This window comes from Choloepus didactylus, chromosome X (genome assembly GCF_015220235.1).
Source record: "Choloepus didactylus isolate mChoDid1 chromosome X, mChoDid1.pri, whole genome shotgun sequence".
In the NCBI taxonomy this organism is placed as follows: domain Eukaryota; kingdom Metazoa; phylum Chordata; class Mammalia; order Pilosa; family Megalonychidae; genus Choloepus; species Choloepus didactylus.
The window spans coordinates 172,699,254-172,725,880 of NC_051334.1; the positions used below are offsets into that span (position 1 = coordinate 172,699,254).

At 43.2% G+C, this 26,627-nt stretch overlaps 1 protein-coding gene across 1 annotated transcript; it reads left to right on the top strand.

Moving 5' to 3' along the window:
• Nucleotides 1-2,900: 2,900 nt before the first annotated feature.
• On the top strand, nt 2,901-26,627 carry VGLL1 (vestigial like family member 1). Its single transcript, XM_037820923.1, has 6 exons — nt 2,901-2,965; nt 7,238-7,472; nt 17,458-17,877; nt 18,177-18,196; nt 19,624-19,684; nt 25,363-26,627. The coding sequence occupies exons 2-6, from the start codon at nt 7,259-7,261 to the stop codon at nt 25,404-25,406; spliced, it is 759 nt and encodes a 252-aa protein (XP_037676851.1). The 5' UTR covers nt 2,901-2,965; nt 7,238-7,258; the 3' UTR covers nt 25,407-26,627.

The window sequence follows — 26,627 nt, forward strand, 5'->3', positions numbered from 1 at the left end:
TATAAGGCTTCCAGTAACATGGATTAAGACCCACCCTGATTCACTTGGCCACACATCAACTAAAAATAACATCTTCAAAAGGTCCTATTTACAATGCATTCACACTCCCAGGAGATGCAGGTTAAGATTAACATGTGTCTATTGGGGTACCTAATTCAACCTACTACAGGAAGACAAACTGTAAACAAGTAACTATATGAAGTGGTGAAAAGTGCTGTGAAGACGTATAAAGTGAGGTGATGAGTCAGAGAATTTGAGAGGCTGCCATCTCAAATGGATGGGGTGGTTCCAGAAGTCTTCTTGGAGGAGGTAACTGAACAGAAACCTAAAAGAAGTGAGGGAGTAAGCCATGAGTATGTCTGGAGGATGAGAATTCCAGAAGAGGAAATGGCAAGGGTAAAGACTAAGGGATGTTTAGCCTATTTGAGAAAACACCAGGAAGTCAGTGTGGCTGGAGTGAAGTGAAGGGGAGAATAGTAAGAGATAATGACAGAGAGAGAGGCAGGGGCTCGGCTAGTAGAAGCTTTTAAACAAGTGAGTGACTTGATTTTATTTGTGTTCTAAAATGATCACTGTGGCTCTCTTGGGGTGAATGGATTGAAAAGGAGTTAGAGTGGAAGTAAGGAGTCCAGTTAGGAGGCTACTGTGATCCAGGAGAAATGCTTGGGGCAGGATGAGCATGGTGGAGGTGGTGAGAAAGGATAGATTAGAATGCATTTTATCTTTTTTATTAAAGCAGTTGTAGGTTTACAGAAAAATCCTGCAGAAAGTACAGAGTTCCCATATGCCCCACCCCCATCCACACAGTTTTCCTTATTAATAACACTTTGCCTTTGTGTGGTACTTTTGTTACAATTGATAAAACAATATTATTATAATTATACTACCAACTGTAATTCATCGGTTACATTGGGGTTCACTGTGTGTGTTGTACAGCTCTGCTTCTTTAAAATTTTTATTCTGGTAACATTTACCATCAAACTTTCCCATTCAACCACATTCAAATATACAATTTGGTGGTGTTAATTACACTCACAATTTTGTGTGGAATGCATTATCAAGGTAGAGCTTATAGGACTTGTGGATGTGTTCTTCTAAACCCTCCACTGAGTACTGTGCTGGTTTGTATATATTATGTCCCCCAGAAAAGCCATATTTTTTAATCCAATCTTGTGGGGGATATTGGGATTAGGCTGTTTCCATGGAGATGTGACCCACCCAACTGTGAGTGACACCTTTGGTTAGGGTGTAACCTCTTGATTGAATGTTTCCTGGAAATGTGGCCCCGCCCATTCAGAGTGGGTCTTGATTAGTTCACTGGAGTCCTATAAAAAGAGCTCACAAACAGAAGGACCTCAGAGCAACTGAGAGTGACATTTTGAAGAGGAGCTGCAGCTAAGAGAGGATAAAATGCCCCAAGAGCAACATTTTGGAGAATGCCATTTTGAAACGCAATCTGGGAGCAAGCGGACACCGGCCACATGCCTTCCCAGCTAACAGAGGTTTTCCGGATGCCATTGGCCATCCTCCAGTGAAGGTACCTGATTGCTGATGTGTTACCTTGGACACTTTATGGCTTGAAACTGTAACTGTGTAACCAAATAGCCCCCCTTTATAAAAGCCAATCCATCTCTGGTACTTTGCAAACAGCGGCATTAGCAAACCGGAACAGGTACCCTTCTCACTTAGAGTAAAAGTCAAAAGGCTCAGCATGGTGGAAGAGACCCTGTGTGATCTGGCCCTCTCTCCCTCTCCTGCCCATCTCTCCTCACTCCCTCCTCTCTAGCCACACTGGCCTCCTTGCTGTTCTATCCACAGAAAAAGCAGGATCCTACCTTTTGCATATGATGTTGCCTCTGCAGGTATCCACATGGCTTTCTCCCTCGGGGTTCTACACAAATGTCGTCATATCAGAGAGTCCTTTCTTGACTGCCTTCTATAAATATGCATTCTCCACCCCGGCACTCCTTATTCCCCTTCCTTGCTTAATTTTCCTCATATCACTCATCACCATCTGACCTTGGACTTATAATGTATGTGTGTATGTGTACACACAAACACATAATGTGTCTGTGTGTTTATTCCATGAAGTCAGGGTTTTTTTTCTGTTTTGTTTCTATAGAATGGAACTCCCAGAACTGTGCCTGGAATATAGTAGGTGTTCACTAAATATTGTTGAGTTAATGTGGCTAATCTAGAGAGAGAGAGGCACAAAGTGTGACTACAGGGTTCTGAACCTGAGTGATGGCACCACTTACTGAGGTGAATTTGAAGGTTTTTCAAAACAAAGGATTGGGACTTCCTGCTCCAGACTACCTGCTGGAATCCCTGAACTGCTTCGTCTATTGTGGGATCAGAGAAGTCCTTACTATCTCCAGGACCCACGTAAGCCTGTGACAGGTTCAGAAGCAGAGGACTCTGGGCTCCCCTCCTCTTCCCACGGGGAGAAACGGAGAAACTAGAGACGAGGGAAGAGTGGTAAGAGGTGGGAACGGACTCTCCCTGAGTCATCAGTTTGATCTAAGCCCTGTAATTGATGTTTTAGATGTTATTGACTGTGTATTATTTCTAGGCAAACAATTGGCCTCGAAGCTCAAGAGACAATATCACAAAGTACTTGTATTAAGGTAAAAAGAAAAAGAAGAGCGCGGGGGTGGGGGCGGGGGGAGAAAGGCAGAAAGAGAGGAAAAAGCTACCCATTTTCCTCATTCCTGCCGGTGCCCAACCCGGTTGACTTGCTGGAGTGCATTTTCTGAATTCTTAATAGATAGCTAGCAGGAAACGCCTTGTACAGCCCCAGCTAGAGGGGGAGAAAGTAGCAAGGGGAGGGTACAAAATCCCCAGTTCCTGCCTCTGCAAGCACCGAGCTGCTCTAAAGTGGACTAGGCAGCTCTGACCATCATTAACGCACCCTTCCTGCAACCATAGAATCTTGTTCTGTCTCAGGAGATAGTCGGAAATTAAGGTAGGAGAAGCTGGGGCTTTTTTGTGTGTTGGGGGAGGGCATTGGAAATTCATGTGGGAAGGATTAGGGTGCATCACGTGCTTTGCTCAACTACAAGCACAAACTGGTCCCTTTGGGGCTTTTGTTCCAAGCGATCTTTGCAATAACTCCTCTTACCCTCCACCCCAGCTGCTAAGAATGCTAGGTACCATTTTGCAGAAATGTAGTAAATGGGTCCATGCAGGCAGACTGTGGTGGCGTTGAGGGCAAATTGCTGATTTGGAATTCTGTGTTAAAAGATTTTTGCAGAAGCTTGGACACCATTTCAAGGCCCACTTGGAGCACTTTGTGTCTATATTTTGTGAGTTGGGGAAGTTGCGAACTGTGTGTACATTTTATAAGTTACACTGTTCTGACTGCACAGGTAGTAAACCTTGGCCCCGGGGCATTGTCTGCAAAAGGCTTTTGCTACAGCCAGGCATTAACATAGTAACATCTTCTCCAGGAGAGTCTCACCCTTTCTTCAGTCTCACTCACATCCCTTAGATCCAACTTTGCAGCATCCCTTTCTCCTATGCCAGATCCACCTCGATGATTCAGCGAATAAAGGGACCCAACCCAGAGGCTCATTTGAGGATGAAGCAGCTGAAGCTTCTCCAGCAGTGTAGTGAGATGCAGCTCTGCATAGGAGTAAGCCATGTGACCCGTTCTCAGACTTTTAAAAGCCCTCAACAGTCTCCACTGGGATCAGAGTGCAGCCCAGGGAATCACTTGAGAGCTGGATCCCAAGAAGTAATCCACAGCTTTCTTTTTCAAAGTTTGTCTGTGTGTTTGGGAGGGAAGAGACGGGCAGAAATAGAATATGTGGTTTATTCAGGGTCCCCTGTTTCCCAAGTTCTGAGCCCTTCAAGGTGATGGGGATGAAATGATACCTGTGGCTTTCTCTATCTCTAACCTTTCCTGGCCCTGGCCAGTCAGCCTATGGTCTCTTGGGTCTCTACCCAAGGAGACTAGGAGTGTGCTTCCAGGCCCTAATATTCCAAGCATACACCAGCTCCTTCCCTTATGGCTTCAGGGGGAGTTGCCAAAAGAGATTGCAAGCTGTCTCATGCCTGAGCCTAGAGCAGTAGCCACTGGCAATTCTGAGAGTAAGAGGGTGTGTGCCATAAAGATGCTAACCAGCCCTTGCAGCAGCTGGTAGAGACTTCAAGGAGAAGCCCTGAGGGAGTGGAGTGGGCTAATGTTCTGCCTGTTAGGGGTCCTGGCTTGTAGTCCCCTAGGGATTAGAGGCCACGCTCCAACATTTGACAGATGAAGAGACAGGCCCAGAGAGGGAAAGGGATTACTAGACCCACAGATAGTGGCAAAACAGGGACTTGTCCAAGTCCAGTAAGAGACGAAGGGAAGAGGACAGACTTTGGAGCCAGGGAGTCCTGGATTCAAATCCCAGCTCAGTCACTACCTAGTGGTGTAGCTGGGGCAGTTTATTTCACTTTCTCAAAGCCCCATTTTCCTCACCTATAAAATGGGGATAATAAAACCTACTTGGAGGGTTGTAAAGATTGGAGAAGATATATGTATAGCTTCTGGCACAGAGCAGGTGTTCTGTAAACTGTAGCTTTTTAGAAAAGTGCTGCCCCCACACTTGGAATTTTATAACTCATAACACCTTTGCTTTATTTCTACATCCCCAAGTGTCTGAATATATCATGTGCTTTCTTAATTGTGGGGTAATTTACCTACCATGGAATGCACAGATCTTAATCATACAATTTGATGAGTTTTGCCAAATGTGTACTAATATTTAGTTCACCATCACCCTCATCAAGCTTGGAGGACATTTCCAACACCCCCGGAAGTTTCTTCTTACCCCTTCCCAGTCAATCTCCACCCCACAGGCAACCACTTTGCTGACTTGTATCGCTATAATTTTTTTGTGCCTGTTCCATAAAAGTGGAATTGTACAATATATGGTTTCTGTGTCTGGATACTTTTGCTCAACATACATACTGTTTCTGAGATTCATCCACGTTGTGTGGTTTTCAGTTTAGTCCTTTTCATTGCTGAGTAGTATTCCATTGTATGAATAAGTCACAGCTAGTTTCTTTATTCTCCTGGTGATGGGCATTTGGGTTGTTTCCAGTTTTCAGCTTTTACGAATAAAGCTAATATGAGCATTCTTGTGCGAGTCTTTGTGTGAACATATGATTTAGTTTCTCTTGGCTATATGTACCTAAAAGTGACATTGCCAGGTCATATTGTAAGCATATGTTTAACTTTGTAAGAAACTGCCAAACAGGGCACTGAATTATATATTTGAATGTGATTAAAAGGGGACATTTTAGGTTGTATATATGTTACTAGAATAATTTTTTAAAAACCCATAGGACTATGCAACATAAACAGTGAACCCTAATGTAAGCCATGGACTATAATTAATAGTACAATTATAACAAAATGTGATTTCATCTATTGTAACAAATGGAACCACATCAATACACAGTGGTAATGATAGAGTTGTATCTGGGAACCCTGTATTTGATGCATGCTTTTTTTTTTCTGTAAACTCACAACTTCTCCAATTAAAAAAACCTGTCAAATAATTTTTTCAAAGTAGTTGTTCATATGTTTCTTGAAGTAAGAACACAAGGGATTCCTTTTTGTTGGTAAGGCCTGATTATGCTTAGCATGACTTGTCAACTAGTACAAACAGAATGATGGTGCTCAATTAAAAAGTTCTCTAAACAACATAATCCAGTTATAACTGGAGCTAGGATGATTCTGAAAGGGTCCTCTGCTCCCTGCCAAATTCTTTCCTAATGTCCCCATCATAATCTGTTGACTCTTCTAGGTAGAATCATAAGAGACTAGGCTGCAGAATTCATATACTCTGTCCCCTTCATTTTATCCAAGAGGAATCTGAAGCCCAGAGACCTTGTGGTTCTCCCAAAGATACGCAGCTGGTTTGTTTTGGAGCCAGGAGAAAAACCCAGGTCTTCTCACCTGGTATCATCTGGTATGTTTTTCCTGCATTGTGCTTTCTTTCCATGAAGTGGCATTCGGCCATCATTTACTGAATGCCTACCTTGTGCTAGGTGCTAGGGAAAAAGAAATAAATAACAACTTGTCCCTGTCTACAAGGATCTCATAGGTTGGAGAGGGAGACGGTCTATTAAACTCTAGTCATTTTCATTATATTCACAAGAATGAATAGTTTAAAGATGTATTTAGCCAGAGCACATGGGAGGTTAGATTGGGGAGCCAAAGTTAGAGAAACATTCATACAGGCTATTTCAGCATTAAAGGAAGGCCACAGAATATCTTGAATACCATTGTGTGCCAGGTGGAAAAGCACAGCCTCTGTCCTCAAGGAGCTCAAAAAGTAGGATATGATGATGCCACTGATGGAGGCCAAGGTTAAGGCAATTCATCAAACAGCTACTGAGCATCAACTCTATTACAGGCACTGATCTAAGTGCTGAGGACACAGTGGTGAACAAAGTTTGCAATCTTACAATCTTTCAGGAGCTTTCCTCTAAAGTTGCCACAATATACTTAGTGTTTAGAAAATGTTTTGTGTTTTTTTTTTCTTTTTTTGGTTGAGAATATCTGTCTGGAGGTCTTAGAACTTGTGTTGTTTTTAATTGTTAGTTTTTAAGATGGGGCAGAGGGTGGGTGGGTGCAGGACAGTGTCATACATAGATTAGGGCATCAGGGGAATGCGAGAATTTGATGTGTTTTATTCTGTTGCATGTAAGTGGTCAAGATGGAAATCGGCGCTTATTACCAAAGGTGAAAATTTCAAGTTCCCGCTGGATGGCTTAGGCAAACTCTTGAGGGGAGCCTGTGCCTTTTTCCAAGGGAATCTACACACAGTTCCGGGCTGAGCTTGGCTCATTCGTTTTGGAGGAAGGCACTTCCCAGAAGGCAGGTTACTCTGGTATTTGGCCTTACTGGTTCTTTTTTTGTTTGTCTCATTTCATCATGCTGTTCCAGTCATGCTGCCAGGTAATTCTTCTCATTTGTAAGAAAGGTCCCTATGATATTTCATAGAGCTCTGTCTTATTGTTCCCTGAACATTAATTTGACGAGGCTCCTTGCTGGTCCTTAGACCAGCACAGCATTTTTGTTGAGCTTCATGGAGCAGCTCAGGAGCTTGGTGGCTCCCTGGAGCCTTGGTGAAGGCCTGCACTTGATAGGGAACAAACAGCTTGTCCCCAAGGTCGCTTATCTAAGCCATAACTAAGCCACTTGGAAAACTAGTGTCAGTGACATTTTGCATTTTCTCTGCAGCTCTCACTCGTGTCGCCCACAATGGAAGAAATGAAGAAAACTGGCGTCCGGCTGCCCAAGGGTAGACAAAGACCTATAAAGACTGAATGGAATTCCCGGTGTGTCCTTTTCACCTATTTCCAGGGTGACATCAGCAGTGTAGTGGATGAGCACTTCTCCAGAGCTCTGGGCAATGTTAAGAGTCCCCAGGAATTGAGCCCCTCGAGCCAGAGTGAAGATGTGATCCTGAGGAATGGTAAGCACGCTAGGCGAGAGGAGGCTGGAATTTCTTGTCAGGGCTTTAACTGAAAGACCAGTTCATTGATGTGCTTAGAAGTGCTCACCCTAAGAGCTCCAAAACTGTTCACTATTATCGTCATCATTATTACTATTGGCCTGATGGGACTGGAACACCAAAGAATTCATGATAAGAAAATCATGTCCCATGTAGGTGTTCCCAGCCTCCTCTCAAATGATGGTGGATGATCTGGTGAGCAAGAGCAGGGGTTGGAGGGAGGTAGGGTTTGGGGTGTCCACTGTGCACACTAATTGGTAATTTTTTAAAAAGTAAGCATTCTTACATCTCAAATCAGTTACTTCAAGGGTGCTGTGTCAAAATGTGTACATCAAAATATCCAGGTTTGGAGAAAGCGATAAAAATTGAGCTGGCAGGGCTGCAGTATGACTTTCACTAGACACTTTTACCCTTGTGGGTACCTTTCTCCATGGAAGAATATTTAAAAAGCATATTTTATGACTGCATTGGTATAAAGATGAATTTAACCCAGGCTGCTGGATTCTTTTTTTTTTTTTTATTTTTTTTAGTTTTGCCTGTTTTTGAAATTTATTTAAAGAAAATCATACTATAATTCTAGGAATTCTGCAATTTGTTGCCCAGTATTACATTTTTGAAATTCATCTTTAATAATGTGTGTAGTTCATGTTTTAAATCATATTTTTATTGTAGAATTCCACATCTGTGGATTCATTTTTATATATTCGGTATCATTATTATGTTCATTTTTTCTTTTGATTTAAAAAAAAGTTAAACCCGTTCTGGGAATGCCCAGGAATGACTATGGTCTGTTAATTTCTGATGGGTATAGTAGGAACAAGTTCACAGAAATGTTGCTATATTAGGTTACTTTCTTGGAGTAGAGTAGGAACATGTTGGAAGTAAAGTAGTTATCTTAGGTTAGTTGTCTTTTTCTTACTCCCTTGTTATGGTTTGTTTGAAATGTTTTTTTACTGTATGCTTTTTTAAAATTTTTTTTATATAATTGATTTTAAAAAGTTAATTAAAAAAAAACAATAAAAAATATGCAGAGCCCCCTTGAGGAGCTGGTGGAGAATGCAGGGGTATTGGGCTCCCCCACCTCGATGGTTGCTGATGTGCTCACAGACAGGAGTCTGATGTTTTGATGGATTGAGCCCTCTACCACAGGACTTGCCCTTGGGAAGACTGTCGCTGCAAAGGAGAGGCTAGGCCTCCCTATAATTGTGCCTAAGAGCCTCCTCCCGAATGCCTCTTTGTTGCTCAGATGTGGCCCTCTCTCTCTAGCTAAGCCAACTCGGCAGGTGAAATCACTGCCCTCCCTGCTATATGGGATCTGTCATCCAGGGGAGTAAATCCTCCTGGCAACATGGAATATGACTCCTGGGGAGGAATCTAGATCCAGCATCGTGGGATGGAGAACATCTTCTTGACCAAAAGGGGGATGTGAAAAGAAATGAAATAAGCTTCAGTGGCAGGGAGATTCCAAAAGGAGCCAAGAGGTCACTCTGGTGGGCACTCTTACGCACAATATAGACAACATTTTTTAGGTTCTAATGAATTGGGATAGCTGGCGATAGATACCTGAGACTATCAAACTACAACCCAGAACCCATGAATCTTAAGACGATTGTATAAAAATGTAGCTTATGAGGGGTGACAATGTGATTGGGAAAGCCATAAGGACCACACTCCCCTTTGTCTAGTTTATGGATGGATGAGTAGAAAAATGGGGGAAGAAAAAAGAAAGGCACCCAGTGTTCTTTTTTACTTTAATTATTCTTTTTCACTTTAATTATTATTCTTGTTATTTTTGTGTGTGTGGTAATGAAGGTGTCAGGGATTGATTTTGGTGATGAATGCACAACTATGTAATGGTACTGTGAACAATCAAATGTACGATTTGTTTTGTATGACTGCGTGGTATGTGAATATATCTCAATAAAATGAATATTAAAGAAAAAAAAGTTAAACCATTTTCGTGGGTCCCTAAAAGTATCCATGGGCCCTAGGCACTGTGCCTCCAGTGCCTAACAGGGAAGTTGCCCCCTGCCAGCTGGATGTGAAATGTGCAAATAGACCAGGGTATGGTTGATTTTAATGACTCTTTATTGCTTTTCCCGAGAGCACATGTTGAATGCCTTATTCCCATCGGAGGGCGTGCATCATTCCAAGTGGGGGCACTGTGCAAAGCCAACAAGGGGACTCTGCCTACAGGGGAAGAGCTCACTGGTTTCCAGACACCACCGCTCTGACTTTGCTCTTTGTGTCATGACAGGGAGTTGGTGCGTGTCCGATGTGCTCACCTTTGCAGACTTTACTTCTCTCCTGGAAATTACATTTCCAGTCAGGTGACATGCTTTACTCAGAGAGTCTTTTAGGTTGGGTAAACATGTGAAAGTGTGTGCAGTGGCAGCAGATACAAAAGGAAATGATGTAGAGCTTGTGAAAGTGGGCAGGAGGGTGTGGGTGGAGAATGAGGAGGTGATGTCCAAGAGGGTGTTGAGCAATCAGAGTGGGAGCAGGAATGACTGTGATTGTTTGTCATTTGAGGGATTGACATGTGTTAAGAGCTGAGAAATGTGTTGTATGGGATTCAGAAGATCTCACTGGCTCTTGGAAGGGTCAAAGTCTGATGACTTTGGCTATTTGACTCTTTGATTTCTTATTTCTGAACACATTGGCTTGGATTCCTGTGCCTACCTTGTAAGCACCATCAATCCATGGTCCCTCGCTTCCTCTACTCTACTCACCCGGTAGAACCCAGCCTGAAATAAAACAAACTCTTGGTTGATTGTCTCATTTGTCTGCTTCATTTTGCAGCAAAACTCAAACGTGGTGTTCAGGCACACTATCTCCTCCCATGCTCTCTTGAATCTGTTCCACTCAGGCTTTCATCTTCATCGCTCCTTGAAACTACTCTTAAATAGGTTAGCCAGTGACCTCCATTTTCCAAGTCCAATGGTCCTTCTCTGTCCTTATCTCATTTGACCTACCAGCACCATTTGCTGCAATTGATTGCTCTCTCCTCTTGGAAATGCTCCCTTCACTTGGATTGCATAATATCTCATTCTCTTGGTGTTCTTTCTACCTCGCTGGTTACTATATCTCAGTCTCCTTTGCTGGCTCCTCCTTCTCTCTCCAACTTCTAAATGTACAAAGGCCCCAGGACTCGGGCCTTAGACACTTTCTTTTTTTCTATCTACACTCACTCCCTAGGTGATCTCTTCCAGTCACTTGGTTTTAAATACCATCTATATGCTGATCAATTCCAAATGTATATCTCAAGCCCAGACTGGATTCCAAACCTGTAAATCCAACTTCCCACTTGACACCTTCACTTCACACATCTAATAGGAACCTCAAACCAAACAGGTCCAAACTGAACTCTATATTCCTCTCAGTACCCATCCTGTTCTTCCCACAGTCTCTCCATCTCAATAAATGACAAGTATGCATCCTTCCAATTACTTGGAGTCATGTTTAACTCCTCTCTTTATCTCACACTCCACATCTACCTTCAAAATATATCTAAGATCTGACCACTTCTCCTCACTTCTGCTGGTCCAAGCAGCCATCATCTAGCCTCTGGATTATTGCTGTAGCCTTCTAATTGGTCTCACTGTTTCTGTCCTCACTCCCCTTCAGTCTGTTCACAATCCAGCAGTCAGCAGGATGCCATTAAATGAAAATCAGATCATGTCACTCTTCTATTCAAAACCCTCTAATAACTCCCCATGTCACTTGGGATCAAATCCAAACTTCTTTAATGGAGCCCTGCCTCATCTGGGCCCCTGTAATCTTTCTGATCTCATATTCTACCACTTCCCACCTCATTCACTCCACTCCAGCCTCCTCACTCTTTGTAGAACATTCCAAGTACAATCCTGCCTCAGGCCATTTGTACTTGGTCTCCCCTCTCTCTAGCATACTCTTTCCCCAGGTGTCTGCATGGCTGACCCTTTCTTCATTCAAGTCTCCATACAAATGCCACCTTTTTAGAACAGGGCTTCTCTGAATAGCCTTTCTTTAAAAAATAGAAGCTGTCACCATGTCACTCTCTGTTATCTTACCCTGTTCTATTTTTCTTCTTAGCATTCTTTTCTCCTCCCTCTCTCTAGATTGTGAATTCCATGGGAACAGAGATTTTGGTCTGAAACTACTGCTTTCCAAGTACCTAGCCCAGTGCCTGTAACATGGAAGGCATTCAATAACTATTGGTTAAATGAATGAATGAAAGAATGAATGACATTGTGATTTGGATCACAGGGGGTTGATGTCTGCTACTAATAGGGTCACCCTAGAGAGGGAGTGCAGTAGAGCATACAGCTTTAGAGCCAGACACCTGGGGCAAGGTCAGCTCCACCTCTTACTAACAATGTGACATCTCACCTCACCTCTGCGTGTCAGTTTCCTCATCATGAAAATAGAGTACTATTTAACTTTAGAAGGATGTTTGGGAGGGGTCCATGAGATAATGTGTTTTAAGTGGCACATGGTAAGCACTATGTAGGTGCTAGTTATTTTAGGGGTGGTGGTGGTGGTGCCATTCCCTGACGTGATTTTGCATGGCTATGGTAGAAACGAGGGCTTAAATTCACAGCATTAGGATCACGGAGCAGCAAGCTGCTTCTGTCAGCCTCTAGTTTTCCAGGGGTTTCTTCTGTATGGCAGCTGCACTGTTTCCTATGCCCTCCTACTCAACCCCCCCCACACACACACACACCATATCATTCTGTGAAGCCCCTACCCGCCAAAGGAACTTGGACATGGCCCTGTTTCTTGCCCAAGCCAGCACTAGGGCCACTTTGCAGATGCCACTCTTTCCAGGCCAAAGGGAGAGACAGCTTTCTTTTCTACTCACCTTCTTGATTGTTGTATTTTCCCCGAGAGAATCTCACAAATCACTCAACTGTGAAGATGTTGCCTCCCTCACAGAGCGTGGTGTGGGCTAGATAAATGTCCACTGATTAAGCAAATGAAAGGAATACTGTCTCCCTCAAGGCTTCTCTTATTGCAGCCAAGAGTCAAGTTTCTCTTAAGGCCTGCTACCTTGGGGTGGCGGTGGGGGGTGGGGGGGAGTGGGGGTGGGGGAAGCATGGAACACCCGAGGCATTAGGTGAGATGTGCAGCTTCGAAAATGGTGGGAAATCCATAAAGTGGCCTTTCAGGAGTGACTGTTAGTGGCTTCTCAATCCCAGCAGGTCAATACCAAGCTGCCCAGCACAGCCAAGCCATGCTGCAGAGAACAGGTTCCCATTCATGGGCTCCCAGCTCGACTCGCCTATATTTCAAGGGCATTCTGGGAAGCCAAATATGCAAGGCCCAAACAGAGACCCACGTGGCTAGGAAATGCAATCGAACTTCCTGGTTTCTTGTTTTCCAAGTCAAAAGTTATTTTTTTATTTACTTAGGTATAATTTAGACTGGCTATACTTCAGAAAAGAAAACATAAGTTGCAAGTATCTTTGAATTATCTCCCTTTTAAAAGGATGTTGGAGATTTCAAACTGGTCTTTCACAACTGTTTCTCACCTTTTGGGAGATTCACTGTTCAAGTGGTTTTCTTAAGTTTTAGTTTAAGAATAACATTTTCTAATCAAAAAATGGTTTGTGGTAATTTTTGAAAGTTTAGAAAACAGACAAGAATTCAGGAAACAAAAACCACATGTGTATCTATGCACACATACTAATCTTTACAAGGTAGCATCATTTTGCACATGATGGGTTATAACCTGATTTTTTTTTTTGACTCAATAATAAGTCTCACTCCATGTCATTATGTGTCCTACTAGAGCATCATTTTAATGGCTCAAGAGCATCTTTTTATAGATTACCAAACTTATTATAGATTTGGGACATTTAGGTTGTTGCTAATCTTTCACTATATTATAAACATTCCTTTAAATATCCTTGTAGCTAAATTTTTGCACACAGTAGTGATTATATCCTTAGAATAAGTTACTGTAAGTGGAATGACTGGGTCAAATAGAATGCACAATTTTTAGGTTTTTTACATATACTAACAAATTGCTCCCCAGATATGTTATGCCAATCTGCCACCCCCTTCCAACCCCAGTAGTGTGGGAAAGTGCCCAGCTCACTGCATTCTTTGCAATATTGGGAGGCATGCAGCTAAGAACATGAGGTTTGGAATCAGACAGTTCTATCACTTCCTAGCTGTGTGACCTTAGGCAAATTCCTTAACCATGCTGAGTCTATTTTTTCTTCTGGGTTGCTGTGAGGAGGATCACATGCGATCATGCGTTGGAGTGTTAAGGGAACTGTTAAGCCCACAGTAAGTGTTCAATAAACAAAAGCTATTAGATATTTACAATTGTTCCTGCCCCCTCTCATGTATTATTCCATGGGAATGGACTCACATTGATCAAAAGCTTCTGGAATCTCTCTTTTATATCCAATAGCTGCTCTATCCTCTACATTAGCCTTGAAGTGCTGCTGATGCCAACTTCTGGACTTGGTCCTTTCCTCCCATCCCTTCTCTGGCACTATGTGAATGATGGCAGGATGGATTCTCAGCTCCCACACATTGCCATTTTGCTTTGTCCTGGGTTGGTTACACTTAGTGCTGCAAACCAGGAAGGAGACTTGTGAAATGTGAGCCCAAACTGGGTTTATAAACCACAATAACGATTAACAATAACAGCATCAGCTACTACTTATTGAGTGCCTGTTGTGTACCAGATGCTTGTGCTAAGCCCTTCACATGGATTGCCCCATTCAATCTCACAACAGCCTGCCCAAGAGGCTCTGAGAGAGGAGGGGACTTGCTCAGTGTCACACAGCTAGGAAGTGACAGAGCTGGGAATCAATTCCAGGTCTGTCTTGATAAAATCTGTGCCCTTACCCACTTTGCATGTTGTTCTCCTCAATAAAGAAAAATTCAGTGGAGAGGGAGGTGTGTACGTGTGACTGTGCATGTGTTTGTGAGTGTGTGTTTGCATGTTTGTGAGTGTGCATATGCATGTGCATGCATGTGTGTACATGTGTGTGCAGCACGTGTGTGGGGTGTGTGTGTTCATGTGTGTATGCATTCAATAGAATGGTATTTACTTGAAACTGCTATGTGCCAGGCACAGTGCAAGTTCCAGGGGATGTGATGCTGAACAAAAAAGAAGTGATCTCTGCCCTCTCAAAGGGCTAGTGGGGAAGACCAACAGTGAATGAATAAATGAATGAGTTGATGAAAAATGAACAAAGAAATAAATAAATTCAGATTATGATTACTGCTATGAAAGAAATTAACAGATTGTAGTCACAGAGCATAACAGGGCAACAAACGTTAGACTGGAGAATCAGGGAAGGCATTTCCGAGGAGATGACATTTAACTTGTGTGTTAAAAGACCAGCCTGGAATAGGGAGGTAGGGCCACCATGCAGGGATAGAGTGGAGGGGTTTCCAGAGTGGACGCAGACTCTTCAGGGCCTGGAGATGCTTTCTGGAGGGTTCTGGGGCTCCCAGAAATGTATAGTGTTTGGGTATGGGAGGTGGTCCTGGGTTTGCCTGGGAGACAGAGGAGTGGCTTGCCAGTTTTGCTCTAAAAAGGCAGAGTGAGAAAAGGAGATTAGCACTCCTAGGACCTGGTCTTAGGACCAGGGGTCTCCGGAATTCTAGAGGCATGGATGTGAATAAGAGGTCGGGTCTAGATGCCTGGGGTTGGAGTATACAGGGTGGAAGCCTTTTGTATTCCCATTGAAAGAAAAATCTACCCTGTCCCAAGTGTCCTCAAATAGAAGGGTTCCTTGCCCTCTCTCCATTCATTAAAGTGGAGTTTGAGAAGGCATCGAAGTCTCCCCTGGGGTTCCCTCCATTACCTCCAGAGGTAACCAAGAGGGGGTACTTGGGTAAGAAAGTATCACTGGGGCCACTTCTAGTAGTAGCAGTAGCCTTGAGCAGGTCCAGGATGTGGTCTAGGAAACTTTCACCCACCCACAGGGTAGACAGATGTGGTTGCTGAAGCAGGAGGCCCAAGAAGCCTGAGAAAGTGTGGTCCTTCCAAAATTCAGGGTCTCCATTCCATGGGACACAACACAAACCTGGTCTGGAAAAATGGGTTTCCCCCAGCCACCTAAGGCCTACCATTGGGTTGCTGTGAATTTAGGATTGAGATACCTTGTGCCTCCCCACATCCTCCCATTCAAACTCTATTCTGGTACACCCAGTGACCAAATGGGACCTTGGAGAGTGACACAGAGCCCACTCCCCTTAGCATTTTAGCCAGAGAATCCCAGAAGAGAGGCAGTAAACACTTTGGAACCCTGCTTTCCAAATTTCCACCATTCAACTCCTGGGTCACATGTACAAGAGATCTGTAAGGCCACTTCATGTGGAAACCACCTGGTTCTCAAAGGCTATGCATTGTTTCCAATTTGTACTTAGGACATGCAGTACCCTCATTCAATATGAAACATGGACAGTGATTATACCAAATAAGCTTAATCACTCTATTTTTGCCAGGCAGTGTCCTGAATTGCAACTGGTTTGCAGATATCAAGTTTCAGAAGTAGCATTCACTGCCCACTGACCCCCACCTCCAACCTGGAGAACAAATCTTAATGTGTCTGCTTGCCCTTGGTTTCATTAGAAGAGGGCAGCCATTGCCCATTGCTTATTGTACAGGATGTGAGATGTTAGGCACAATGTTTCTGCCATGTGGGTTAGGGCTTATTTTGTTCTTATCATCTGTATCACACGCAAAACTACAGCAGTAGATGGGGGCGTGCCAATACGCCTCTCACTCAGGAGAGCCAAGGGAGATACACAGGGAATGGAAGGGGGCCAGGGTGCCAGACAGCCTCTCCAGTCCTCCAATCTTCTTTTGCTCTCTATGCCAATGCTCAATGCCTCCCTTCATTAGCTGGCATATATGAGAGGCTCCAGGCTTTAAGCACCATCTGGCAGAGTTCTTTCCCCTCCTCCCCTCTTGTCTGAGTGGGCGCTGAGAATGGGGAAAATATCCATCCATGACATGAGGTATCCTAGACTTTTGGAAACGTTAGATACAGCCATTATTATAGGCACAATTAGAATAATGACTATGGGGCCAAAAGAGGTCCTATCCCCATTAGCCAGTCCATGTGAGCTTTACAAGGAAAAATGGAGTCACCTCTTGACCCTGAGTGTTTTGCTTTTGCAGGATGAGGTCCAAACAGCTACTCTGCTGCCCATCACTTATGGCTCCAGCTCAGATCCCTACTTGGCTAATCTGCTTTGCTACCTTGGTCCAGCCTTTTAACATACCCGTACCCCAGATTCCTCTTGAAACACCTAGAGTTGTGTGAGGGACCAACATTAGGCAGACTTTATACACTTTATAAAGTTCCATGGCATCCTCCTATTTGGTGGATTCAAAACACCAGCTATAAAATGAAGCCAAACAACTGCAACAACCAAACACCAAATACACTTGATCAAGCAATTCTACTTTTAGAAAATTTACCTTAGGGAGCTAATTGAACCAGGGTGCCAAAGATGTATATTCAAAGATGCACATTGCAATGTTGTTAGTATAGTTGAAAAAACAGAGATACCTGAACTGCCCACAAATATGACATTTATTAGTCACATTACTGCCTTATGATGGAATACCATGCAGTCATTTAAAAGCTGGTGTTCAGCTCTATTCATTGCTGTAAAGGGATATTTGTAATATTTTAATGATGAAAAAGCAGCTTAAATAACAATATGTATTGTGAAGACAATGCATGTATGAATAGAAAAAGTTCCAACAAGAAGTACACCTAAAGGGGAACAATGGTGGCTTCTGGATATTATGATTAGGGTGCTGGTAAATTTTCTTTTCATCTGTCCTACATTTTCTTCACATTAAAAAAAAATAGTATATCTAACCAGAAAAATTAAGCTCCTTCCACTTCTTTGAAAGCAATAAATAAAACAAATACTTGCTATGGCTATCTAACGTGTCTTCTAAATCTCTCCTTCTCAGATAGCGACATGCCTCCAAATCAGTGGCGTTTCTCTTCTCAGTGGACAAGGCCACAGCCAGAAGTATCTCTTGCCCATGGTGCTACCAGCGGCAGCTTGAATGTGTCTGGTCCCGTGGCTATGGATCAGTACCCACTGGCCCTGACTGCGAGCCCCTCCACTCAGCCTGGTGAGCTGTGGCATTTCTCTTCTCTAGCCAGCCCCAGCTCCCCAGAGCCTGGCTACCCTCATGCCTTCCCTTATGGGCACATGGTTCCAGACCCTGAGCCTGATGGGAACTGTGAGCCCTTTCTAAGTCTCCTCCAGCACGAAAGATGCCTAGCCTGTCCTCAAGGATCTGCCACGAGGGAGAACTGCAACTCTGCCCTGATAGCCGGAAGCCCGGGATTGTTCCTCAGCCTGCCTCCCAGCTCAGCCCACTGTAAGGAAATTCCTACAGATACTTGGAGGATTGCCTCTGATTAGTTGCGGTTGAGAGTTAGTTGGCATGAGATGGGGTGCCAGGACAAATTGCTGCCACTCCGGACATGGGGCTGTTGAGGGATGGAATGTTCGGCTTAAACTTTCCATATATCTTCACTAGGCTTCATTGACATTCAGTTTAATGGCTAAAAGCTTACATAGATAGCCAGCCAGCCAGACTTCGCTCAGAATATTCGCCCCAGTCTGTTGACTTGGCCTTGCCCTAGACAACTGATGAGCTGTTGCCTAAAATCGTAGGGTCCTGTCTTCACCTCATTGTGAGCCACCAAATAATCCATGTGCAAAGCTGAACTGTGGCATACCTATAGGCTCAAACTCTATTCTCCAAACAGGTTGGTGATTTGCAATGATGCCAGGCTCCTGGGCAAAAACAAGGTCAATCTATACCAACCATCTGCTCCACACATTAAAATTCCAAGTGAATGACAGGCAGCCCATTGCTGTCTGGAGACCATAACAGTGCCTGGCAGTCTGTGCTTTGCTCCTGTGCACTGGTCTCTTCCTTCTCTGTTTCCTTTGGGTTCCTGCTCTCTCACCACCACTCCCCTTGAACCGAAAATGTCCTTGAGACTCCCTCGTTCTTTCATTCACTCACTCACCAGATATTTAATTATCGCCTCCTAGATGCAAAATACCCATCAAGAAATAAGAATCCCTTCTTTGCAAAGGACTAGGGAAGAATTGGCCTGAATTATAATTTCACTTTAAAAAGCAACCCACTCTGACACTTGTCTTTCATATGAAATGTTAGTGATAATATATATTTTATTGTTTCATGAGGCCAAGTCTGCATCCTCTGTCATTCTGTACTCTGGATCCATTTTCTTTTGCAGCACCCTAGTCCATGCATAACTGTGATTCTAATCTTCCATGCCTGAGATAAATTACTGGAAGCTTCTTTACTCTGAACCATACATATAGTACACAAAGACCCTGTTGAACATAGGCTACCAAAGTCAGGCACCATGTTTCATCCTAACATTGAAAAGAAATTTCCTATTAAAATACCACTCCATCGTTTCCAAAGTTTGATTAGGAATGTACTTAAAGAGTAAATCATAAAAATGTCATCTTGGGAAAACCTGTGAAAACTACCATTCCTGAACTCTGTTTTTTAAAAATCTGCTCCTACTGGATTCAGAAGGGAAATTAGACCAACTGTGTTTGTATATATGCTTGTGCATACCCAGATTAGAATCCTGTTGCAACAGTTGGTTAGAACTCAGATGGCTCAGATCATTGCCTCCCAAACAGAACAAGTCTATACTGTTCAAATTCAATTCAGCAAATATTTAGTGAGCATCTACTATATGCCAGGCACATCATGGTGCAAATATAATGCAGGTATTATCCTATTCCTGGAACTTCCAGACACATTCACAAACAGTGTTTATCACTCAAGTCTCAGCTGCTGCGAACTCTCCTGCTAATGTTGACATCAGTTGTATTAATTGGTGACTGACTGTCAGGATCTGTTGAGAATTCAGCAATTCTTACTCAGGAACACTGCCTATAAGATGAGAGCAAGGTCCAAGGGGCTTTAAAAAGAGAAGCTTCACTGTTTTTATAGCATCTAATAAGAGAAAATAGGCCAGACTTCCATAAACTGAGGGGAAGGCAATTTCTAACCCAATCCCAAAGAGTTCATTTCCAATCATGTTTTCTTCTTCTTCTTCTTTCCTAGATAAGAAAATATACTTCCCCCCCAAATCGTGGACCTGCCAGTGCTAGCCTTGCAAATGAAAGTAGGTAATCTGGTTCTGCCTTTGACACTGTGTCTCTGAATCTTGAGAACAAACTTGAGCAGAAGCCTGTCATGTAAAAGCCAGGTCCTCCAGCAGCTAAAAGGCCCTTAGATTTTATTGTTTCATATTTTCATATTTATAGAGTTTGTTTTATCTTAGTCTCAAAGAGCTCATGCAGTTTGTATCCTGTAAAAATTGCTTGAAAATGTTCTTATTTTACTGTAGAAGCAACTCAACTGAGATCCTTTACCTGAGCCTGACTTAACCAAGGTAACCAAGGTGGCTCAGAAAATGAACAAATTCATGAGGATTAGCTTGCTCTGCCTCAGACCCCAGATGTTTCATTTTCAGCTTGGCACATAGGGCCACCTCAGGACACTGCAATTTGGGACAATGCTGACTGAGGTCAAAGGCCAGTCCTCTGGGCTCCATATTTAATTTGAAAGTGGTGTCAGGAGGAACTACCAAATGAAGATAATCTGGGTGGAATGACAGGAGGAGCTACGCGGTCTGGGTTTGAATTCACGTTCATTATTTGCTAGCTTCAGGATCCTGATCAAGTTTCTTAATCTCTCTATGCCTCAGTTTTCTCATTTGTAAAATGAGCATGGGCCCTCCTCATAGGGTTTCTGTGAGGATTGCATGAAATAATATATGTAAATGCTTAGAACAATGCCTGGCACACCATAAGTAATCAAAAAGTGTAAGCCATTTTTGGAGGGCATCCTGTTTGCCCCACGCTGTGCTCTGAGCTGTGTGATTAAGAAAGGACCAAAAGGAAGAGCTGCCACAAAGGCCCCTAATCACAAGTGTTTTACAACATAGTGGGGAAATGGGGGGTGAGTGTAAAATATAGACTAGAATGTCAGCTCCACAAGGGCTGGAGGGCTGAGGCTCTGCGGGGTGCACCACTGTATCCCCAGCACCTGCAACAACACCTGGCTCAGAGATCAATTTGTATTGTTGAATGAATGAATGAATGAACGAATGAATGAACAAATGCTGGTAACAATAAAAGAGCATTTAAAAGGAAACGTTAAGAAAATATCTGCCAATATAGTAAAAGCCTCAGGGCTGGTTTGAAGGCCTTAACATGGCTGATTCTGTCCTCAAGCCCCTGCCTGAGGGAATGAGCTCTGCGGCCTTTCCAAATCAGAAAACTCAAGCTCGTAGGTCTAAATATTTGTTAATAGTCTATTCTTTAAAAAAAATTGTAAGCCTTGGAATTGCTAATAACGTGACATTCGTAATTGTTCATAGGCCAAAAATTGCAACAATGTCTATTAGGGTTTAAGTATGAGCCAGATAATACCCAGGCACATCCAACTCAGGCCCCACAATGACTTTGCGATATGTGTATGAGCATCCTAAGTGTTTAACACCATAGATATTCAGTAAATAGTGATTGAATGAATGAATAAATAGCCCCATTTTATAGATGAGAAAACGGAGTCTCAAAGAGGTGAAAGGACTTGCCTTAAGATTACATGGCAGCAAGTGGCAGAGCTAGTGTTATCTCCTTTCTCTCACAGGGTAATAAAATCATCATCAAAAAAAAAAACGATTCAAACTTAAATCAAGGGTACAACAGTGAAAATTAGCTACTGGTGAGATCATTGCACTGCACATGGGGTCACTGTCTATCCGTGTTCAGGACACTATCCTAGAATAAGTGTGTATGTGTTGTGGGGCGGGGGGTGGGGGGTAGATGCAGAAAGCTCAGAAAGCATGCAAAAGAGCAATGTTACCTTGTGAAAGGGGTCGGGGGATCAGCTTTCCATAAGGAGAGGAGTTGAGAGGAGGTGGGGAATCAGTACCTGCCTATGCCAACCGTCCCAGGTCAATGCTTCTACTACCATGGCTCCAGGCATGAGAAAAGTGGGGATGGGAATGTGGGAAGAGGGGAAAACTTTCTAGGTCTCCAAATCAATGGACCAAGAAACTCAGCAAAGCCCATGTTCTTAGCACTACACCAATGTCCCAGTCTTGCCTGGTAAGAACCACTGGGGGGCTTGTTAAATGCAGACTCCACACCCCACTTCATGGTTCAGTAGGTTTGGCATGGGACTTGGTCACCGTGTCACATGTTTTATTTTTTATATATTTTATATTAAGCTTCTTTTGATGTGAACTGAATGAGCCTTTCAGTAAAAATTTAGGTAGTTCTCAGTGATTTCTCACGTGAGATCCTAGATAAATATTTGTCAAAGGAAGGAAGGCAGAGCCTCTTCCTGCTCCTCTGAAATGGGCCTAGTCCCCTTCTGCGGCCGTCACTAGCCTGTGAGGCCAAGGCTGTGTGGAGTGGCGGGCAGGCAGAGAGACCTCAGAGGAAGACATTCTGGAGGCGAGTTCCACAAACTTTGGTGTCTAAGTTTTTAGTAAGTTTTGATTTTTTTTTCTCTCATCTGTAGAAATGGACACTGGTTGTGTATTGTCTCAATGCAGATGATAATAACAGATAATGTTACTGTTCGCCAGACACAGTGCCAAGTGCTTCCTGTGCTTTATTTCATTTCACTTTTTTAAAAACTTTTTATTGTAGTACAGATATACAACTCAAATTTTCTCATTTTAACCACATTCAAGTGTACACATCAGTAGTATTAATTACATTCACAGTACTGTGCCACCATGACCAAGATCCATTACCCTTACTTTTTCATCCCTCAGAAACTCTGCACCCATTAAGCAACAATCCCCTCTTCCTGCCCCTGCTTCTCCCCCACCCCACTGGCCCCTGGTAACCTATAAACAACCATCTGTCTCTATAAAGTGTGCTTCCTCTAGGTATTTCATACAAGTGAGATCATACAATATTTGGGCTTTTGTGTCTGGCTTATTTCACTCAACATGATGTCTTCAAGGTTCATCCATGTTGTAACATGTATCAGAACTTCATTGTACTCTTTTAACCTATGTATTGAGCATCTACTATGTGCCCAAGCACAATGCTGGACATTGGGGATATAACAGTGAATAAAACAGTCTTGGTTCCTGCCTTTATAGAGTTAATACTGTAGTGGGGAAACAGAACACCTCCCCCTCTCCAGTAAAAAAAAAAGAAAACAAAAGCAAAATGTTTCCAACTTGTGATAAGTGCTGTGAAGGAAACACACAAAGTATTGAAATAGGGAAAGATGGGGACCACTTTAGATAAGGTGGTAAAGGGAGGCCTCCCTGAGAAAGTGACATTTGAACAGGGACCTGAGTGAAGTACTCTGTCCTAGGTTGAGCACTGAAGGTGAAGGAATCCACCCCTGCAAAGGCCCTGAGGTGTGTGTGAGGAATGGAGAAAAGACCAGTGTGGCCAGAGTGTAGTGAGAAAGGGAGAGTATGGCACAAGGCAAGGCTGGAGAGGTAGGCAGGGGCCAGATGACACAGGGCCTATGGGTCATAGTTGGGAGTTTGGGTTTCATTTTCTAAGTGACTTGGTAAACCATGGAAGGATTTTAAGTGGGAGAGTAATATGATCCAACTTGCATTTGATAAGGTCTCCTAAGCTGCTGTAGAGAGGATGGATTGGAGAAAGGCAGGAACGAAAGCAGAGAGACCAGTTAGGGAGCAAGAAGTAAGAGGAGATAATAGCCTAGATTAGTTGGCAGCAGTAAAGATAAATAAACAGATATTTGAGATCTATTGGGGAAGTTTAGCTCTTAGGACTTACTTATAGATTGGATGGGAATGGTGAGGAAAAGGGAAGAATCCAGGTTAGCTCTTAGGTTTCCTGCTTGAGCAACTGGGTAGATGGTGAGATGAAGAAGATTGTAGAAAAACATACTTCTTTTGGATATGTTAAGTCTGGCATGCCTATAAGACATCCAAGAGGATCTGTCTTTCAGACGGTTGTATATGTGAGTGGGGAATTCATAAGAGAAGTCAGGGTTATAGATAAATATTTGGGATTCATCAGTATATAAATGGCATTTAAGGTCATTGGATTTGAACACCTAGGGAGAGGGTGAGACAGAGAAGAAAGGAAGACAGAGGACAGAGCCCTGGACACCAATATTTAGAGGTTGGGGACACTTGGAAGCAGCAGAGGAGACTGAGAAGCAGCAGCCAGTGTGGGAAGAGGAGAACCAGAAAGAAGTGATACTATAGAAACTAAAAGAGGAGACTGTTTCAAAACAGACGGAGTAGTCAACTGTGTCAAGAGCCGAGAGGTCAAATAAGAGGACAGAGAGATTTCCATTGGAAGTGGCACCACATATATTAACAACCTTGGTAAGAGCAGTTTTCATTACGTGGTGTGGACAGAAGCCAGATTGGAGAGGGATGAAGAGTGAATGGGAGATGATAAAGTGGAGACAGCAAGTGCCAGCAGCTTCTTAGAGATGTTTAGCATTGAAGGGGTGAAGAGAAGTGAGGCAGTAGCTAAAGAAACTATTGGGGTGTTGAGAAGGCCTTTTGTAAGAAAGCAGTTATTAGAGCTCATTTGCATGGCAGTGACATTTAATAGGAGGAGGGGCCATTCTGCCATTGAAGGAGACTAAAGACTCAGATGCAAAAAGATTTGCTGGTTGTTTAAGGGAAGATTAAGGAGAATTAATCCTTAATTAGTTAATCCTTAATTAATCCTTCCCCTTAACTCCAGGGCAAGATCTTCAACTGAGAGTGAGAGTGTGGCATGTTTGAAGGGAGTAGGAAAGCATGAAAAAGTCTTCTTGTGCATTGGGAAACATACATAGGATTTCTGAGTGCCCAGCTGCAGCCTGAGACCATGAGTTTCAGGTGGAAGGTCTCAGCAGAGTTGTGCAATTTTCACCAGCAGTGTGACCTTACAGTAATGAGCAAAGAAGGCAAATGGTGATGCTCAGCCAGGGTTTAGGTTCTGGCAGGTGAGAATGATGGATGCAGAGAAGGGGAAAGAAATTGAGGGCATTGCCAGTGAGTGATTATAACGAGGGACCATGGACTCTAAGCTGCACAAGGAAGAAAGTGGAGGCAGATGGAGTTTGATAGGCTAGTGGAGACTGATGGATTGGAGGATGAGATGATGTAAGAAATGCAGTGGCTGACATAGAAGGTGGTGGCTGAAGAGTGGATGTTTGAGATTGGCATTGCAAGGGTGCCACCTGTGTGGATGATGACAAAGACTAGGGTGTAGCCATGGGAATGGGTGGTTGAGGTAGAATGAAAGACAAAGTCATTAGTGATGAGAAGAATGACAAGAATCATGGAAGTGAGGCAAAATAATAGCCAGTAGCTACCTATAATGTAGGTGCTATTATCTTTATTTTTCAGGTGGGAAAACTGAACTTTAGGGAGGTTAAATAACTGGCCCAGAGTAAAAAAGTAAGTGCCAGAATCAGGTTTCTCTAATTTAGTCTTGGGTCTCACTGATTAAGGTAAGTTGTATCTTGACCACACAATAATTCAAGATAATTTCACCACCTATAGAGATACTGCCTCTAACAAAATCATAGCTAACATTTGTTGAGTGTATATGTGTCAGACACTGTTTTTAGGGCCTGACATGTGTTATAACTCATTTAATCCTCACCAGAATCTTAGGAGGTAGGTATCATTATTATCTCCACTTAATACATGAGGGAAACTGGAGCTCAAAGACGTTAGGTAACTTGCCCAAGTAGGGAGTGGTAAGGCCAAGATTCAAACCTGTGCTCATCTGACCCTAGAGCCAGCTTCTTAATCATCATACATACCTTATTTTTCAGGAAACTGGTCTCCAGAAAGAAGACAAGATCTGTTCTTTTACTGAACTTTGGCTTGAAGAAGAGAATTCTTTGTTTGCAAACCTGCTCATGATTTTCCACTGTGAATCCAGAGAGTCGAGAAACATCACCATCCTTTTCTGTTTTTTTTGCCACTAAAGAGCATTGAGTCAGGAGCAAGCTCATGCTCTCTCCGAAATTGTGCACTTCTCTTCCTTGTCACCTATGCCCTAGGGCAGGGATTTTCAAACTTCTTAAGTGGATTCCCAGCATATAAAAATGGTTAAAAGAGCTGTTCTGAGATGGGGAACATAGAGGCCAACCTGCTTGTTCATCCCACCTCCCACTGCACCCATCACCCTATTTCATAGAAATCATGGTCCCCTTACCCCCATCAGTCAGAGTCCTTCCATCCATCACCAACCACATGGTATCCGATGGGGTGTCCCATTTTCAAACTGGAGAGAGATGACCAGGAACAGCTTGAAGCTTTCCAGCCTTAACCAGTCTGGCCAACTTCATTCCTGCTTCTACTAAAAGCAAAATGAAAACAGGATGGGCAAGAACCATTGAGAATGGGTTGGGACTGGGGGTTCCCTGCATATACAAAGTCTGAAAGGAAGCTGAAAAGTCTTGAGCTGGCCCTGATGAATGAAATACTTTCAACTGAAAAATTTGGTTCCTCAGTTCTAAAAAAAGTGATTTTAAAGAGAACTGCTGAGGAATCTTTGACCTCTGAGAACTTACTTAATAGAAGTTGAGCAAACTGCCCCATTCCAACCTGGGCCTGTGGCTGGAGCAGAACTTACCTTATCCAGAGCACTTCTTGGATGCAGTTTCTGTCAGTTCTCAGTCTGACGGTGAGGAGTCTGGCAGCTGACACTCCACAGGTGTTGGACGTTGGCAGCATCTTGTAGTTTTCCAGAGGGTCCCACCTGGATTACATAAACAATGTAATTTCTCCCTTAGCTCTTTCCCTGTTAGTGATGGGAAATATTCCTTCTTTTTTTTTTTAGCACAGAACCCTTGGGGTCACCAATGTTGGTCATGTTGGAGAAGAAACGCAAGGCTTGGTCCAAGACATGGCAGCAGGACTCTCCCTGCAAGATTGTTCCAGATAAAATGATGATTTCTCCCAACTCACTCATCTCCCCATTCTGGTAGAAAGCCTTGTTTCCTGTGTGAGCTAGGTGCTTGCCCTGTGACAACCCAGCAGCCTCACCCACACCCTATTTACTCCAGTGTTAACAGTTCAGAGGGTGACTAAC